The sequence below is a fragment of the Hemibagrus wyckioides genome, linkage group LG28 (genome assembly GCF_019097595.1).
Source record: "Hemibagrus wyckioides isolate EC202008001 linkage group LG28, SWU_Hwy_1.0, whole genome shotgun sequence".
Taxonomy (NCBI): Eukaryota; Metazoa; Chordata; class Actinopteri; order Siluriformes; family Bagridae; genus Hemibagrus; species Hemibagrus wyckioides.
Window position 1 is genome coordinate 5,253,264 of NC_080737.1, and position 17,900 is coordinate 5,271,163.

The 17,900-nt window shown below is 40.4% G+C and overlaps 1 protein-coding gene across 1 annotated transcript; it reads left to right on the plus strand.

Moving 5' to 3' along the window:
• Positions 1–626: 626 nt before the first annotated feature.
• On the plus strand, positions 627–12,331 carry LOC131348263 (trichohyalin-like). The gene is made up of 19 exons (XM_058383059.1): positions 627–846; positions 1,046–1,125; positions 1,927–2,076; positions 3,404–3,574; positions 3,751–3,843; positions 3,938–4,015; positions 4,500–4,580; positions 4,724–4,879; positions 5,144–5,224; positions 6,931–7,089; positions 7,288–7,380; positions 7,501–7,671; positions 7,866–7,940; positions 8,209–8,292; positions 9,779–9,859; positions 10,027–10,119; positions 10,298–10,378; positions 10,614–10,706; positions 10,875–12,331. The coding sequence occupies exons 1-19, from the start codon at positions 741–743 to the stop codon at positions 10,917–10,919; spliced, it is 1,971 nt and encodes a 656-aa protein (XP_058239042.1). The 5' UTR covers positions 627–740; the 3' UTR covers positions 10,920–12,331.
• Positions 12,332–17,900: the final 5,569 nt, after the last annotated feature.

A 17,900-nucleotide genomic window follows, 5' to 3' on the forward strand; every position in this document is an offset into this window, starting at 1 on the left:
ATTAGAATGGACAGACAGATGTTAATGGCCTGCACACGTACATTTTTATCATTGTTTTCCAAAACACCGTCCAGCCTCCAATTCCACCGTCTGGAATAGGACTCCATCTCCCCATCCGCTGTTCAGCCCTTCAACCGACTTCTCCAGCGCCACCACACGGACATCTACTCCATACAACTTCTCTTCCATCTCTGTCATTTTAGCAAAACCATATCAACTTTCTTATTCAAATCGAATATTCAGATCTTATTCAAAACCTTCAGTGTTTCCACTCAGCAGCTTTTCAGTTATCACTTCTCTCGTGTATCACTTGTGATAAGGCCCTGACCATGTCCAAATCTGGGCTGGACCTGAAAGAAGCAGGACTTTTCTTTTTAGCCGCAGGAGACTCAACTGGAGACTCCGACAAATCCGAGGACTCCTTCTCATCCAGGTTTATATCCATGTGTCCACCTTCAGCAGACTGGCCGTAGGCGTGGTCACTGCTAAACGCCGCGGTGTTAGCAGGATTATCCTGACTGAAGGATGGATTTAAATGACGATTTCTTTTCCTTTCCATCATATCCATATGGCTCCAGCAGCCATCTTGACCCAAAACCCCCTCCACCCCCCCCGGGAGGTTTGAGCATTTCTGACGTCACCGAAGGTGATGACGGAGAGAAGGAGATTCAGAGTTGACTTTTTTTTTACTGAAGGCTGTTTAACCTAGTTTAGCGGTTTATCGAGTTAACCGTGCTACGATGCTACATTTAATAAGTTTAACTGGTGCGGGAATTTATTATTTTATGAAGAAGCGAAGAGATGGAGAGAAAACAGCGGAGCACACGGACACACCGGACCCCGAGGGTAGGACATCTCTCTCTCTCTCTCTCTCTCTCTCTCTCTCACACACACACACACACACACACTGCTGAGTTCTGTCCGTTTTTAACACACCACGTTAGTAAAAGTGTTCCAGTCCTCGATGAGCCGAGTGCATGTAAGACTCTAAGCAGTAATGAGTGTATATCATGGAGACCGCGATGTTCTGCTTGTTTGTATTTAGACCCAGTACAGACGGGCTCTTTGCTGGATCCAGGCTTGAAGTGTGGGGATGAAACACAGACGGACAGCGCTGTTCCTCAGGTACTGACCAAACCACCATCACATCCATCTCCACTTCTACACCTCAGTAAAACACTCCGTTATGGTCACTTCAGGGACTCCAGCAGGCGATAGCTATTAGCTAGGTAGCTACATTAGCTTAGCTGTTAGCCTGGATTAGCGTTTATGTGCAGTATGTAACGAGACTCATTATCACCAGAAACAAACAGTTTTTAATCAAATGTTGGTTATCATTTATTTTTAAAAGAAAAAAAAGTTAAAAAGTTATTTGTAGTTCTTGCCAGCTGTATAAACTAGCAGACTGTTAGAGAGAGAGAGAGAGAGAGAGAGAGAGAGAAAGAGAGAGACAGGCTTAATGTTAATGTTTAATGTTAAGAAAATTCCGTTTTTTCTTCATTTCTACAATATATTATCAGCATTTCTACACAGTGTCATAATGAACATGGATCTAGCTCATATTCAGTAAGCTGGAGAAACAGAAATAATCATAGTGTAGAAATAATTGTACATGTGCTGATAATAATAAACATGAGCTTCCCAACACAGTCCTGTATTTCTGTTTAATAAAATACTCAATTATCTAACGAACAATTTTACATTAGCATACTGTATCCTGTTTTTAGAAAATTTATATATAAATATTTCTGTGTCTTGGTAAAAAACAAATGTTTCCATAAATATTCAGAATTTGTCATTACATCTTTTCAGAACATTTGATCATCTTTTCATCTGGTGTGTTCATTGTGTTCTGTTTCCCTGAGTTCTTTGTCAATCCTCAAAATGTCTGAAGGTGTGTGTAAAAGTAGATGATAAACATTACAGGGGTCTGTAAGCGAGGCTGAGGAGAAGAGTCAGAAGGGGGAGGTGTCCGGTTCTCTGCTGGACAGTGAGAGGTCCATCCTGGAGGAGCAAGTGAGGGAGGTGGAGGAAGTGCTGTGTGAGGCAGAGCGAGAGAGTGAGAGAAAACACAAGGTGAGAGAGAAAAGACTCACAGTGACAGGACTTTTTAAAATAACATGAGGAAGAAATAAATCCTTTATATAACGCTCCCATGTCCGGTCTTGGTGTGTGATGTGTGTGCACGATTCGTCTGTACAACACCAGAAAGGGGCGGAGCCTCTGTCAGTTATATTGGAATGAAATTTAAACTGGTTTATTGGGTTCATTTGAGTTTATCAAAGAGAGAGAGAGAGAGAGAGAGTAATAGCTGGATTTTGGGCTGATTTTTCCCCGTATCAGATGTGATAGTCTCCTCTTGTTCTCAGTGGAGGAACAGCCTCTCTGATGGCTCAGCACAGTTTGGCCCTTGCTGTTTTTAAGACCGTCTTGTCCTTGAGTCTCAGGACTTCAGCAGCGGCCGCACCTTTGCAGTAATCTATGGCTTCTGGTTGCAGCATGTGGTGATGGTCTTGGAGACGATCACATCATCAATGCACTTGTCGATGTAGCTGGTCATTGATGCCATGTACTTGTCCAAGGTGATAGAGTCACCCTTGGTTGCATCCTACCTGAACATGTTCCAGTCAGTGCACTGGAAACAGTCCTGAAGAGCGGAGATAGCTCCTGCTGGCCAGGTTTTCACCTGTTTCAGAACCGGTTTAGAGTGACTGACGAGCGGTCTGTATGCTGGAATTAGAATGACAGGGATGTGGTCCGAGTAGCCGAGGTGGGGGTTGGACTCCACATGGTATGCTCCGGGGAATGTTTGTGTAAACAAGATCCAGCCCCTCTCGTTGAACAGTCCGCATGCTAATGGAATTTAGGGTGCAATGATTTGAGATTTGCATGGTTGAAATCTCTGGCTATAATAAACAGTCCAGCGGGGTGAGCATTCTGAAGATCGCTAATAGCCCCATAAAGTTCACATAGAGCCTACGTAGGATTATCGTGGTAAATTCCTGAGGTAAATAAAACTGCCATAAACTCCACAAGCAATGTACAGTAACTAGAAACAAGCTCATAGTTCTAGTACCATTCGGTGTTGATGTAAACACACACACACCGCCACCGCGAGTCTTATCACACAGAGCTGCATTTCTGTTAGCACCAAACGAGGTGAGGACGAAGCTTCTCCAGCACATCGTCATGCCGGTTGGTTGTTGCATGATTTCTGTACTATAATAGTGTCTGGCATGAACACCGCTGTCTCTGGTGTCCGTATACCCTCGAAAAAACTCGGGATAAAGACGTGAGAATAGCACTGTTTTGGATCTGGAGTGACCGCTGTGTGATACTGCTGCCCCATTATCTTGGATCTCTGTAAACAGAGGGAACAAGCTGAGAGTTGTTTACTTTCCAGGTCACTCTGGCTGAATCTGAGGAGAAACACAAGCAGGCGACGGAGTCCGTTGAACAGATGCAGAAGCAGGATGCTGACCTAAAGTCCCAGATAGACACACTGAAGGACACAGTGCAGCAGTTGGGCCACCTGCTCACTCAAAAACACACAGAGTGCACTGACACAACAAGGGTAAGTGAGGAAATCCTTTATTCATTAGCAGTTCCTTCAGAAATAAGGTAACTTCACAGGCTTTCTGTACAAAATTCACTTTAATTTAAGATGCTAGTTTTGATATTGACTGTTGAAGTTATATTTGTGAACATGAAGTAAGGTTTGAACTTCTTTTCACCGTGGCTGTGTTTTAGTTGTACGAGACAGAGCTAAACCTTCGCAAGCGTGTGCAGTCCGAGTACAAACAGAAGAAGGAGAAGTTTAATCAGGAAACCAGATCTCTGAGGGTAAACTTTTCTCCTCAACCTTTCCTGGGTTTGTTAGTGTCCAGTGTTTTTTAGTCCTGTTTTTGAGGGCGTTTTGGTTTTGTTGCATGTCCAGGTTGCTCTGAATGAAGCCGAGTGGAAATACGAGCAGGCGATGGAGTTCAGTGCTCAGCTGGAGAACTCCAGCCTGAAGGTGAGTTTTACTTATTATGAGTCCAGTACATCATAATCTACTCTGAGGATTACTGCATACTGAGCACTTCCTCCATTTTTAACATCATATCTGAGCTTCTGTTTTTTAAAGACGTTAGCTCGCAAATTCAGCTAGATAATGTGGGACATGGGGGAAACAGAAACCCTGTTATTGAGTGATGGAGCTCCGATGTCTAATCTATTTTCTCTCTGCTTGTCACTGCTTATACAAGCAAGCTGTACTTAACCATCAAGCAGTGTTAAGTTTCGATGATTTTTTAAAACTGGAAATAGGATTTGTTTCGATACTAGTTCTCATTTAGACCCTGCATCTTATATTAAACTTATTTAAGGCTTAACTTTTAACGTTACTTACTTTAGTCCATGTGGTGCAAGTCCCCATTTTCTGCTTCACCAGAGTTCACAGTACTTTGTAGTTCCTACTTTCTAACTGACGATGAAACCTCTCCATGGCTGTGTTTTAGGAGTGTGAGAGAGAGAAGGAGGCTCACAGTGTCCTGAAGGTCGATCAGATGACTTCAACACATCACGAGGAGTTACTACAGGTACGTGTTTCATCTCATGACTGCTTAAGTGTGAGTGTGTGTGAGTATGTTGAGTGTGTGAGTGTGTGTGTAGTTCTTTTTATTCCAAATAAGAGACAGAAGATGTGAAGCAGTAAATAAAGCTCTGTTTGTTGAATTTTCAGGGCATTCAGGCTAAAGCTACAGAGCTTTACAGGGAGTCCCACGATCACCTGAAGAGGGAAGAGTTGAAAAACGAGGTGAACAAACTGCGAGAGTCAGTGCAGCAGCTGGAGAGAGAGCTCTCTGAGTCATGCAGGAAATGTGAAGAGATAAAGAGAGTAAGCATTAAAAAGTTTGCATTGAACAGTTCGTTTTGAATGAATGAACAGATGCTTGGTGTCTTTTTTATGAAAGGAAGTGACATATTGTAGATGAGTTTATTGTAGGACATTGTAGAAATATTAAGCAGTCAAGTTTAAACCTTCTTGGCCTGTTTTTTATGGGAGGAGGATCGCAGTATCCAGATGCTTCCGTGCAGAAAGATGATGGAAGTGTTAGAACAGTTCAGTGAGTTAATAAATGTCTCCATGGCTGGATTTTAGGAGTGTGAGAGAGACCAGGAGCATCACAGTGTCCTGAAGTGTGATCAGATGACTTCAACACACCTCTTGGAGTTAGTACAGGTAAGTTTTATCTTCTCATGTTACCATGACTACTAGTGTGAGTTAGAGCTGGGCGATTTGTCCTATAAATTGAATCTCCGATTTTTTAAAAGAAAATTCAATTTTCGATTTTAAAATGATTATTTTTCTTTAAAAAATTTAATAAAACACTAGAGACTACAGAATAGATTTTTTTAATTTGAGTATAAACAGTATAACCGAACATATGAACTGATTATTTGGACTAAAAGTGCAAACTTACTTTCACAAGTTTTTTTTTTTGTTACTTTAGAAAAACAATAATAATTACAACATAAAGACCTTTTTGGGGATTTACCAGTCTTTACAAGTTCTAATTATTCTAGTAAAATAAAGTAATATAACAAAATATAAGGGATTTGTAAAGTGCAAACTGCAGACTTAAATCACTTTTTATAAAATAAATAATTGTCACCTGGAAAAAAAATCCCTGAAGAAAAACAGTTTTGTAAAGCAGTTCAACACGCAAGGAACACGCTAAATAACATCAACACACAACTAACACGCTAAATAACATCAAACAGGAGCCAGACCACATTTTACATCTGTGTATACGGCGCAATCAGAGGCGAGTCTAGGATTTTCATTTAAGGGGGGCTCAGCCCCCAGTGAGGGTATAATAGTAAAATAAATAAATAAATAAATAAAATAAAGGTTTGACTAACAGGGTAGGATGGTAAACTTATTGCAGCATTCCACTGTATTGCACAGATGTTTATAATATTTGAGAACTGAACAAGACAAATACGAGTCTTCCTGATCACACACACACACACACACTTGTCCTCTGATCCTCGCTCTGCCACACCGCGGTCTGCGGATTGAAGAACACTGAAAGACGGGGAGGAGCCGAAGTCTGCAGCTGTTTTCGTCACTGGGCCATTTTTAACATTTCTATTCAGCCACCCTAAAAATTCTGTGCTTCTCCATAAACTGTACAGAAATTGGTGATCGCCTCAGCCCCCTTTAAATTTTATATGATAACGGCGGCAGACTTTGGCTCCTCCCCGTCTTTCAGCACGTTCTTCAACCCGACTGAAGAAACCGCGCCTCTCTTGGGAACAAGCTCTTTGCGTCGCAGAACTACGGAAGCTCGCTCTGACTAACCAAAGTGAAATCGTAAAATCGAGTTTCGTTTTTCAGCATCGACATAAACCATAAATTCGAATTAATCAATAATAACGATTAATCGCCCAGCTCTAGTGTGAGTGTGAGTGTGTGTGAGTGTGTGTGAGTGTGTGTGTGTGAGTGAGTGTGAGTGAGTGTGAGTGAGTGTGTGTGAGCGTGTGTGAGCGTGTGTGAGCGTGTGTGAGTGTGTGTGAGAGTGTGTGTGTGAGTGTGAGTGTGTGAGTGTGTGAGTGTGAGTGTGAGTGTGTGTGTGTGTGTGTGTGTGTGTGTGTGTGTGTGTGTGTGTGTGTGAGTGTGTGTGAGTGTGTGTGAGTGTGTGTGTGTGTGTGTGTGAGTGTGTGTGTGTGAGTGTGTGTGTGAGAGTGTGTGTGTGAGTGTGTGTGTGTGTGTGTGTGAGTGTGAGTGTGTGTGAGTGTGTGTGTGTGTGTGTGTGTGTGTGTGTGTGTGTGTGTGTGTGTGTGTGTGTGTTCAGGCTCTTGACAGATGAAGATCCTCAGTAGTGTCAGATTGTGTACATTGATGTAATTAATGGCAACCAGCTTTACGTTTTGAACTTGCAGGTGTCTCAGGCTGAAGCTGAGGAGAAATTTGAGTACACTGCTCAGCTGGAAAATGAGAACTCTGACCTGAAGTCCCAGGTGAACACACTGCAAGACACAGTGCAGGGGTTGAGGAGTCTGATCGCTGAGACACACAGGAAGTGTGAAAAGACAAAAAAGGTAAAATCCTTACATTAACCAGGTCCTTTAGACACCATGTGAGGACTCATGGTCGTCATGAGTTACAACACAAGCTATACACCTGAACAAAATCTCAACTGTATTATTCATTTTAATTTTTTTTAACTGAATAAAAGTGGTACATTTGTAGATGTGAACATTAAGTCTGAAGTCTCTTACTCCATGGTTGTGTTTTAGGAGCATAAGGTAACAGAGGGCATCCTTCAGTTCGTGGAGACCAGGGCCAGAAAACGGGAGAGATTTTTAATTCAGAAAAGAAAATCCATTCAGGTACGCTTCTTCTAAACAAATTACAACTGTGTGTGTGTGTGTGTGTGTGAATTGATTCCCCCAAAGTATCTGAATATGTGTGTAGGAGTGAATAAAGACAAGAAGCTTTGAACCTTTCAGGAATCTCTGGATGAACGTGAAAGAAAATACATGGAGATGGTAAAGATCGACACTCGGCTGCGGTACGATTTGCGTGACATATGGGATAAAATTGCCAAATCGAATGCGGAAAAGAACTCGTTGAAAGAGAAAGTCCAAGTGACCCGGAGGACGTTAGAGCAGAGAACGCAGGTGAGTGGGAAAAAAAGTCCTTACATTGACCAGTTCCTGTAGCGGTAATGTGAGAAGCGGTGATGTTCATGCTACAGGTTATTTGGGCTTGAGCAAAATAAAATTGTACTTTTCTTAAATAGAAGTGGTGCATGGTAGATGTGAACATTAAGCACATGAGTCTGAACCTCTTCTGCTTCATGGATGTGTTCTAGGAGTTAGTGCGAAAAACTCACCAGCTCGCGCAGATAGACCCCAACTGGAAATGTCTTAATGAAACTGTGATGAAGGTAAGCTTTATTTTTTATTTTTTTTAGAAAATTAAAAAAGCCTAAAATCCAGTCTGAGTGCTATTGCAAGCAATGTCTTGAATTTGTATCTCTATATTTTAAATTCATTTGGTATTGAAGCTGTTTTAGTCGCCAGTTCTGCTTAAGAACTTTTTAAAATTGTCAGTTTTATCCGCATGGTACCAAGTCCTCAGTTTCTACTGAAGTAAAGGAGAATTTAGCAGTTTAGTACTGAAGATTCCTCTTCTGCTGCATTGCTGTGTTTTAGGATCATGAGGCTGAGTGTCTCGCTCACGGACTCCTGAAGGTGCAGTACAGTGAGATGAAGCAACAACACGACAAGTTAGAAGAGGTAAGTTTCGTCTCGTTAAGTCCTGAAAGCAGTTCTGTACTGTGTGTCAGTTATGGGTCAGAAAAGAGGATATGGAACCTTCAGGCATTTCACACGTTTATAATATAATGAATAATATTCAAGCCTGAAATTAGTTCTGTTCTTGTGAACTATGTGTGAGGACTCTTCATGTTCGTGCCCTAGGCCTTTAATAATGAGTTATAATGAAAAAGCCAACTTGTAAAGCCAACGCAAAGGCTCACCCTGCCCTGACCACTACAACAATAAAGCCACTGGGCTGATGGAATATTCTTGTTCACTCGGAGAAGATGTCCGAGTCGTGCTGCTGTCGCTATCTCTGAGCTGGTATCTGGGAAGGGAGTGGGGAAAAAACCACAGTGAGACAGTGACTGAATAGCAAAAGACTAAAATTTACTGAGGGAGTATTTATACTGTAGAAAGGTGTAGTATTCAGTGTTATCTACATGCAGCATTGATAAACAGAGACATTAGCAGAAACAGATGTGGTGGTATCTACTGACGGTCTGATGAGTTTGTCATGGAGTGTCTGGTCTCGGCACATGTTTATCAGAACAAAACAGAAAGAATGTTTAGGACAAACAAAAATAAACGGTCATAAACGATTGGTATCACAGTCAGCTCATGGCCAGGGTCTCAAGGATCCTGCCCTGTCTATATAGGCTTATTAGGGGACCATGGGGTAAAAGTAGGGGAAGTAGTTAGGAGTAGGGAGAGACGTTAGAATTTAATGACCACAGGGAAGGAGAGTAGGGAGAGAGTGTAGCGAAGTATGGAGAGCCATTAGGGTGTAACGATCAGAGAATGTTGGGGGAAAGTGGACCTGTGAAGAGGTCTTGATCTTCTTAGGGATGGATGAAATATAGGAGACAGGTTGTGCTTAAGACCTCCATTTCTGTCTACCTTATCGTCTTCAAATGTGTGTCCTTTGTCCTTGAGATGAAGATACACTGCTGATTCTGTTCTTGAGGTATTGCTCCTTCTGTGTTGGTACATCTTCCTATGTAGTACTTGTTTTGTCTCTACAGACTAGACATATGAGTTCCTGTGAGAAGTGCATGGCGGTGCAGTAGTGTGTAGTTTATTTGTTTTGATATTTTATCTTTAAACATTGCAAATTGTCTGTAAGTATGAAGTTCATTAATTTGATGGTAATACGTCTATTTAGCTGCCACTGCTTTTTTCACCTAGTAGATGAGCTACAGAAACAGACTGCCTATTATATTACAACCTTACAAAATATTACTTATTAGGTCCCCATGATGCACAAATCCAGGGTTGCCAGTGTTTTTACTCCAAATTGGGATACTTCTATGAACATGTTTTTCAAGTGCAGACTGAGAATTTGATGTGTTTTAGGATCCATGTTTCATATGCGCAATATGCAGAAAGCATTATGGAAGTGTTTAATTGTACATGTGTTCACTGATTATAAATGTTTTTTATTTTCTCAACTGCTGTGTTTTAGGATAATGAGCAATTGAGGGAGGCTTACAGCACCCTGGAGTCACAGTATGAAGAATTAAAACACCACCATGGGTCACAAATGGTACGCTTTTACTCTCAGAAAGCCATAAATGTTTGTCTACTGCTAATTGCAAATTATATTTAGGATAAACTGAAGTTTCTATTTGACCAAAATTCACTTTACTTGGCAGTGAAACAGCCAGTTTAGCAGTAAATTTAAAGGTCTTCTGCTCCATGGTTATGTTTTAGGAGTGTGAGCGAGAGCAGGAGGCTCACCATGTACAGAATGTGCAGTGCCATGAGATGAAGGAATCTTCATCACACACTGAGGAGTCAGTAAGGGTAAGTTCATCTCCTTATATAACCATGACTGTGTGTGTAGGTTGTTGTTCAGTCATGTTGTTACGATATTTGGTCCTTTATCCCTAACATTCAGTTTGTTCTGATAATTGATGAGTCGAGTTCTCAGCAGTGTGTGTGTTTAAATAAGTAAAGTTGGTTGTCTGACCTGATGTCCCAGGTGGACAGACAGCAAAGCTCAGTGCAGCAGGCGGAGGAAAAGCTCACCGCGATACGGAGGAAGTGTGGTGAGATAAAGAGGGTGAGTGAGTGCAGAAATTCTTTAATCACTTCTTTTAGAAATAACATAAGGACCTTTGTGCTGTGTGATGAGTGAAACCACAGGCTGTATAAACTTAAACTAATGAAAAGGTCTGTTTAGAGTTTAAGATGTGGGTTCCTTTTTTCTGTCAGTGTAAGACTGTAAGTATCCCCTTGTAGAGATAAAAATGATTCAATCCGTTGTGAACCTCTTCTGCTTCATGGCTGTGTTTTAGGAGAGGAAGAGAGAGCGGGAGGATTACAATCTCCTGAAGGCGCGGTGCCAACAGATGGAGGAAACTTTACAAGAGTATGAAGAGTTACTAAAGGTAAGGTTTTCTTATCATGTCTGCTGAAGTACACTGTTAGCTGTGCGTCAGAAAAGTACATTTAAAGGTGAAGTACCTCTGGCCATTTCTCACATGAATATTTAAAAGCAAACATTTAAGCTTCACTATGACCATCTTACTATATTAAATCGGTGTTTTTTCTCACAGACCCACTGTACAGATCTTGGATCCAAAGGCACTACGGATCCCTGAAGCACAAGTGACTGTCGAGGGCCGTGTTTAACATCTGGATAAACAAAGTCATATGATGACAGTGTAATAGTACTTACTATACAGGTACATCTCAAAAAATTAGAATATCATGAAAAAGGTCAATATTTTTTGTCACTCGGCTCAGAAAGGGAACCCCATATATTATATAGATTCATTACACATAGAGTGAAATATTTCAAGCCTTTATTTCTTGAAATTGTGATGATTATGGCTTACAGATAAGGAAAACCCAAAATTCTGTCTCAGAAAATTAGAATATTACATAAGATCAATACAAAAAGGATATTTCAAACAGGCTTCTGAAAAGTATGTTCATTTCTATGCCCTCAATACTTGGTTGGGCCTTTTGCATGAATTACTGCATCAATGTGACGTGGCATGGAGGCAGTCAGCCTGTGGCACTGCTCAGGTGTAATGGAAGCCCAGGTTGCTTTGATAGCGGCCTTCAGGTCATCTGCATTGTTGGGTCTGGTGTCTTTCATCTTCCTCTTGACAATAACCCATAGATTCTCTATGGGGTTCAGGTCAGGCGAGTTTGCTGGCCAATCAAGCACAGTAACACCATGGTCATTGAACCAGCTTTTGGTACCTTTGGCAGTGTGGGCAGGTGCCAAGTCCTGCTGGAAAATGAAATCAGTATCTCCATAAAGCTTGTCAACAGAAGGAAGCATGAAGTGCTCTAAAATTTCCTGGTAGATGGCTGCGTTGACTGTGGACTTCAGAAAACACAGTGGACCAACACCAGCAGATGACATGGCAGCCCAAATCATCACTGACTGTGGACACTTCACACTGGACTTCAAGTAACATGGATTCTGTGCCTCTCCAGTCTTCCTCCAGACTCTGGGACCTTGATTTCCAAATGAAATGCAAAACTTACTTTCATCTGAAAAGAGGACTTTGGACCTCTGACTTCTGACATTGTCTCTGGTTCAGGAGTGGCTTGACACGAGGAATGCGACATTTGTAGGCCATGTCTAGGATTCGTCTGTGTGTAGTGGCTCTTGATGCGCTGACTCCAGCCTCAGTCCACTTCTTGTGAAGCTCCCCCAAATTCTTGAATGGATTTTGCCTGACAATCCTCTCAAGGCTGCAGTTTTCCCTCTTGCTGGTGCTTCCTTTCACTCAACTTTCTATGAATATACTTGGATAGCATTGACCTTTTGTGGCTTACCCTCCTTGTGTAGGGTGTCAATGACAGGTCAGCAGTCTTCCCCATGATTGTGTAGCCTACTGACCCAGACTGAGAGATCATTTAAAAGCTCAGGAAACCTTTGCAGGTGTTTTGAGGTAATTAGCTGATTAGGGTGTGACACCATGACTTTCCAATATTGAACTTTTTCACAATATTCTAATTTTCTAATTTAATTCTAATATCTGTAAGCCATAATCATCACAATTTCAAGAAATAAAGGCTTGAAATATTTCACTCTATGTGTAATGAATCTATATAATATATGGGTTTCACTTTCTGAACTGAGTGACAAAAAACATTGACCTTGATATTCTAATTTTTTTAGATGTACCTGTAAATATTAATGTGGGTAGAGGGGAGGACTTGGGTTATTAAGGCCCAAGACAGAGCAGTCAGGTGTGGGTGAGTTTTGGGCTCCTGAGAGCTCGGCTGTAAGAGCCTGTAGCTCCAGGGTGGCCTGTAGCCTTCAGAGGGCACCTGAGCATCGGCTCAGGTCTTGGAGGAACTCTTGGATAATCTCTGTTATTATATTGGTTATGAAACTTTGAGTTCTGAAGCTTGGGCTCTCCACTCTAGGGCCTCTTTGGCTGGAGGCCCAAAGAGCAGTCCAGGAACTCGGAGCAAACCCTCTACCAACCACACATGATGCTCTATAGTGTTATAGTGATGGACATGATCTACTTCTGCTTCTCAGTCCTCGTGCTGTCAGGAGGGCAATTAGGGCTAGTCGTTCTCAGCAGTGATGGAATGAATACCACACCACAAAGAGAAGAAAAAATTAAGAGACATCTGGAGTAGAAAAAAGAGAACCTCAGTGATGTTTACACTGGGTACAGGAAGTACTACGTCATTGCTATCATATGACTGTGAAAAAAGTCTCGGCACACGCACACAAAACTATATCCAGGTGTTAATCACTGGTCCTGGTGGTTAGAAGCAGTGACATGGAGCAAACACCAACCACCAACAAGTGCTCATAATGAAGACAACAGGAAAAATAAAAATGATAAAAGACATGGCTACATCTGATTAAATTTGTACAGCTATAATCAGTTCAAGTGAGAATCTAACAATATTATTAAATGGTAGATTCTGCATTCACAGTTCCATTGTGATTTTATTATTAATTGTTGTCATGTTCTGTTGAGATTTATTTTGGTGTCAATAAAATACTGTATAGCTGTACATGTTCTCTATATGAACAAATATACTACTGTTTTATGGAAATAAACATAAACATTACTCATGTTTGGTCAGTTATCTTTTGCATTTGTTTCTTTATTAAGCATTTATTTTAAACAAACCTCCTAATCTAGATAGCTGATGTTCCCTCTGTAACTGATTTAAAGCCCAAGAGGTCTTCAACTGCTGACTGAATATTCATGACATTGTGTGTGTGTGAGTTTCTTTGTGTTAGTTTGTGTGTTAATGTGTCAGTGTTTGTGTGTGTGTAAGAGGTTTTGTGGGGCTTGTTTGTGTGTGTGTGTGTGTATGTGGTGTGTTTTGTATTAAAAAACAGCACCTCAGGTACCAGACTGAAAGTGTGTGAAAATGTTCTGCTCTCAGTCAGATATATTAGTGGCATCACAGTGTCCCAAACATCACATGGTCATGTCATAGTGGACATCAAGTAAGAAACATTTCTGGAAAGATAACATGTAAATTAGGAAAAGTCATGAAATATCAGGATAAAAAAAATCAACACTGAATATATTTTTCATTTTAAAGAGGCTCTGGGGGTTCATGTGGATCCCCCCTCCCCCCACACACATCAGGGTGAAGAGGTCACTACTTTTTTGTTTCCATTTTATTCAGAAACGTCCATGCAAATTCTTACCCGCATTTTTACTAGTAACTTTTTCCACTTCAGTCAGAACAAATGACAGCAACTCCAGTTTGATGATCAAATTGTTTATTATAAATCAACTTACAATACAGGGGCAATAAATAAATAATAAAATTCAATAACACTCTAGGACCAAACCCCCAAACTGACCCCAGTGCCTCACAGTTCAGCCACAGTGAGGCTGTTTACCTGCCCAGCAACTTTCACCTGCAACTGTGAAACATTTCTTCTGTTTATTTTTACTAGACCAGTTTATTATTTAGAGACATCACCTTTAGGCTCGCTTCCAGATCCAGCTGAAGAAATATTTATTTATTCATGCTTTAGTTTTGTGTTCTTTTTTTCCAGGTTGCTAGATTATTATTCCAAAAATCTCAAGTAGAGTTTTATTAACTTTAGATAGTGGGATAAAAGTCTCCATTGGTCCACTGCTTCTCAACCTACTGCCCTTCTCTAGCCAATCAGTAAGGGGACACTGACGTGCGACTGAGGCGTGTTTGAACCTGTCTTGAGCAAGTGAGAAGATGGGTGATTACACACAACATGTAATCTATATTAATGTATACATTGGTTAGATGCCTTTATTGTCCAATAAATCAGTTATAAGATGTCTAAAATGGTTCTTAAATGTTCCAGTTGTTTTGTGCAGGTGTGGAGGACATTGCTTTCTTCCTGGAGGAGCAGAATGCTGGGGTTGTGTTACAGAGACTGAGTGGATGCTGTGGCCACAGGCACACTTTAGGACAGACATTGAACCAGACTCCCCATCCCGAGACTTTGGAGGAGATCTGTATTTATTAGTTTTAAACTATGTGCAGCAAATTGTAGAATAAATGTGTTTTAATTACATTTATAGCATCACTCTGCAATACTTACATCTAATAACCCTAAATCCTTCTGTAGCTTTTATGGTGGCATGTAACTCCATAATGATGATCTATCTCTAGCACACAGACAGAAATAGAGAGTCTAGAAATAAATTCTAATTTAGAGTTATTCTGAGTTATTCACAGTTTTGTTGACTCTGACAAGAAGCTATTGTTATAATATGAATAAACAGCTCTCATAAAACAGTAACAGTCACTGCTTTAATAAAACTCTTTTATTTCTCTTTTTTTCAATATAGGACAGAACTATAGCAGCCCTCAACAGAGAATGGACAGAAACAGAAGTGCAGAGTCAAATACTTTCCTGGTTTCTGGAAGCAGAGTTTATTCTTTTCCACAGGCGGTCTGCCTCCTGAAAATATTAGGGACATCTCGAAAACATTGCATGGGGAATCTATGCTTCATTACACCACCAGCATGCACTTGGCCATGTCCTGACCACAGATTCCATCATTCGGCTGTTCTGTCTATTGATAAAGGAATTCTCAGCACTATAAATACTATGGTAACTGACTGTTTTACTCAAGTCCAGTCTCGGAGATTCTCTCTGATGATTCCACCCTCAAAGAAATAGGATAGAAAAGTCACCAAGAGCATGAAGTAGACAAGATACAACCACCAAGACTGATGAGAGAATAAAAGATGAGAGGACAAGAAGAGAAGAGATTCTGTAAAAGAAAGAAAGAAATAATAATACATACAGTAGTGCCAGTATAAATGAGGAATGAAATACGAGGTGTTGTATAATATAGATTATTGTAAAATAATAATAATAATAATAATAATAATAATAATAATAATAATAAAGGATCTACAAGACACTGCTTCACATACAAGCTGTAACAGGGATAATACTGCATGGCATACCTGTGTGAGAGAAAATGTAATGAATTTAATAATCTCCTTTTTTAGTATCAAGACTCTGAAATGATGGGAGGAGTCAGAAAAAAGAATGAAATTTTTTAAAGTTGCATCCTGTTTATTTGTGTTTATTATTAAACAATACTACATAAAAATTCTCTTTCAAAACCTGTTATTCTTGCTTACCCCTTCTCCCTAATTAGCCCCTGATCTTTCGGGCTCAGCCCCTGATGTTCTCAAATCCTAGAAACGCCCCTGGGTTCAAGCCTTTATCTTACTGACATTGTCCATGTCGGTTTTGTTCTGTCCTGAACTAAATATTATTACCGCAGTGGAAAATGATTCCTGGATTGACCACTAGGTGTCACTGTGTGGTTACTGCTGTTAATATGCTCTCACTAGTTATTGAGAGAGTTGAGTTTTGGGGCTGAAAATGAAGAAAATCTAATCGGTTGTATGCCAGGTTCATTTCTGTTCATTTACTTACTCATTTTCTGGCTGCTCTTCATTTCAGTGTTTTTCATAAAGACATTAATTTAATAAAACTCACATCCAGAGTCTGCTTGTCATACACTGCTGAGAGAAACATGTGGATCATGAGAGTCTGAGAAATGACAAGCTTGTTACACATTTCTTTTTTAATGCTAAAGTCAGCCCTGTTCTGTTGTTTATGTCCATAATAGGCAAATATTTCCTTCAGAGTTTCATACAGTTAGAGGATGAACTGATTTACGTGAGAGCATTGTGTATAACATGCCCCATACAGGAAGTATTTACAGGTACATCTCAAAAAATTAGAATATAATGAAAAAGGTGAATTTTTTTTGTCACTCAGTTCAGAAAGTGAACGCCATATATTATACAGATTCATTACACACAGAGTGAAATATTTCAAGCCTTTATTTCTTGAAATTGTGATGATTATGGCTTACATATTATGACCTGACCCTGTATGTGACTGACCTGAGCCTGTATCTGACCCTGTATGTGACTGACCTGAGCCTGTATCTGACCCTGTATGTGACTGACCTGAGCCTGTATCTGACCCTGTATGTGACTGACCTGAGCCTGTATCTGACCCTGTATCTGACCCTGTATGTGACTGACCTGAGCCTGTATCTGACCCTGTATGTGACACTGTATGTGACTGACCTGAGCCTGTATCTGACCCTGCATGTGACTGACCTGAGCCCGTATCTGACTGACCTGAACCCGTATCTGAGCCTGTGTCTGAGCCTGTATCTGAGCCTGTATCTGACTGACCTGAGCCTGTATCTCAGCCTGTATCTGACTGACCTGAGCCCGTATCTGAGCCTGTGTCTGAGCCTGTATCTGACTGACCTGAGCCTGTATCTGAGCCTGTATCTGACTGACCTGAGCCTGTATCTGAATGACCTGAGCCTGTATCTGAGCCTGTATCTGACTGACCTGAACCTGTATCTGAGCCTGTATCTGACTGACCTGAGCTTGTACCTGAATGACCTGAGCCTGTATCTGACCCTGTATGTGACTGACCTGAGCTTGTATTAAAAAAAAAAAAGCATATAGAAAAGCCGGAACCGAAGCTTTTTTTGCACACACCTGTCTAAAAGGTAAAGGGCGCCATCTTGTGATCAACAGTAAAAATTACAACTTTTACTTCTTCCCAACAGGGAAAACCAGCATCAAGAATGCATGATTATAAAATGTCATGGCTATGCAGTCAGAAAAAGTCGATATAATGGGAATCTATGGGGCCTATAGGGGGAAAAAAATTAAATCTGATGCTGTAAAAAAAACTAACAATGCATAAAAGCTAATGTTGTTACTAATCTTTGACATGTCCAAGGCTGTGATAAAAAGTAAAAAAATATTCAGCCCACAATTTTTTTTTATATTGAAAATCTGTCATTTTGTGGGGTTTTTTTCCAAAATCAAAAATTAGGCAATAAAAAAGTTAAAATCCTGGATTTTTTTATTTAGTAGTTTTGATTAGAACTGAAGTTGATTAACAGATTTATGCAAAAAAAATTTGGAAAAAAATATTCATCTGATATATTTTTACAGAGTTTATTTTAGTGGACATTTTCATCCACAAATGGTCAAATAGGGTGTCAATATACCAGGACCACAAGGGTTAAATCCTGATCTCCTTTCTTTTCCTCAGACTGCAGTATACTGTCCCTCCAGCA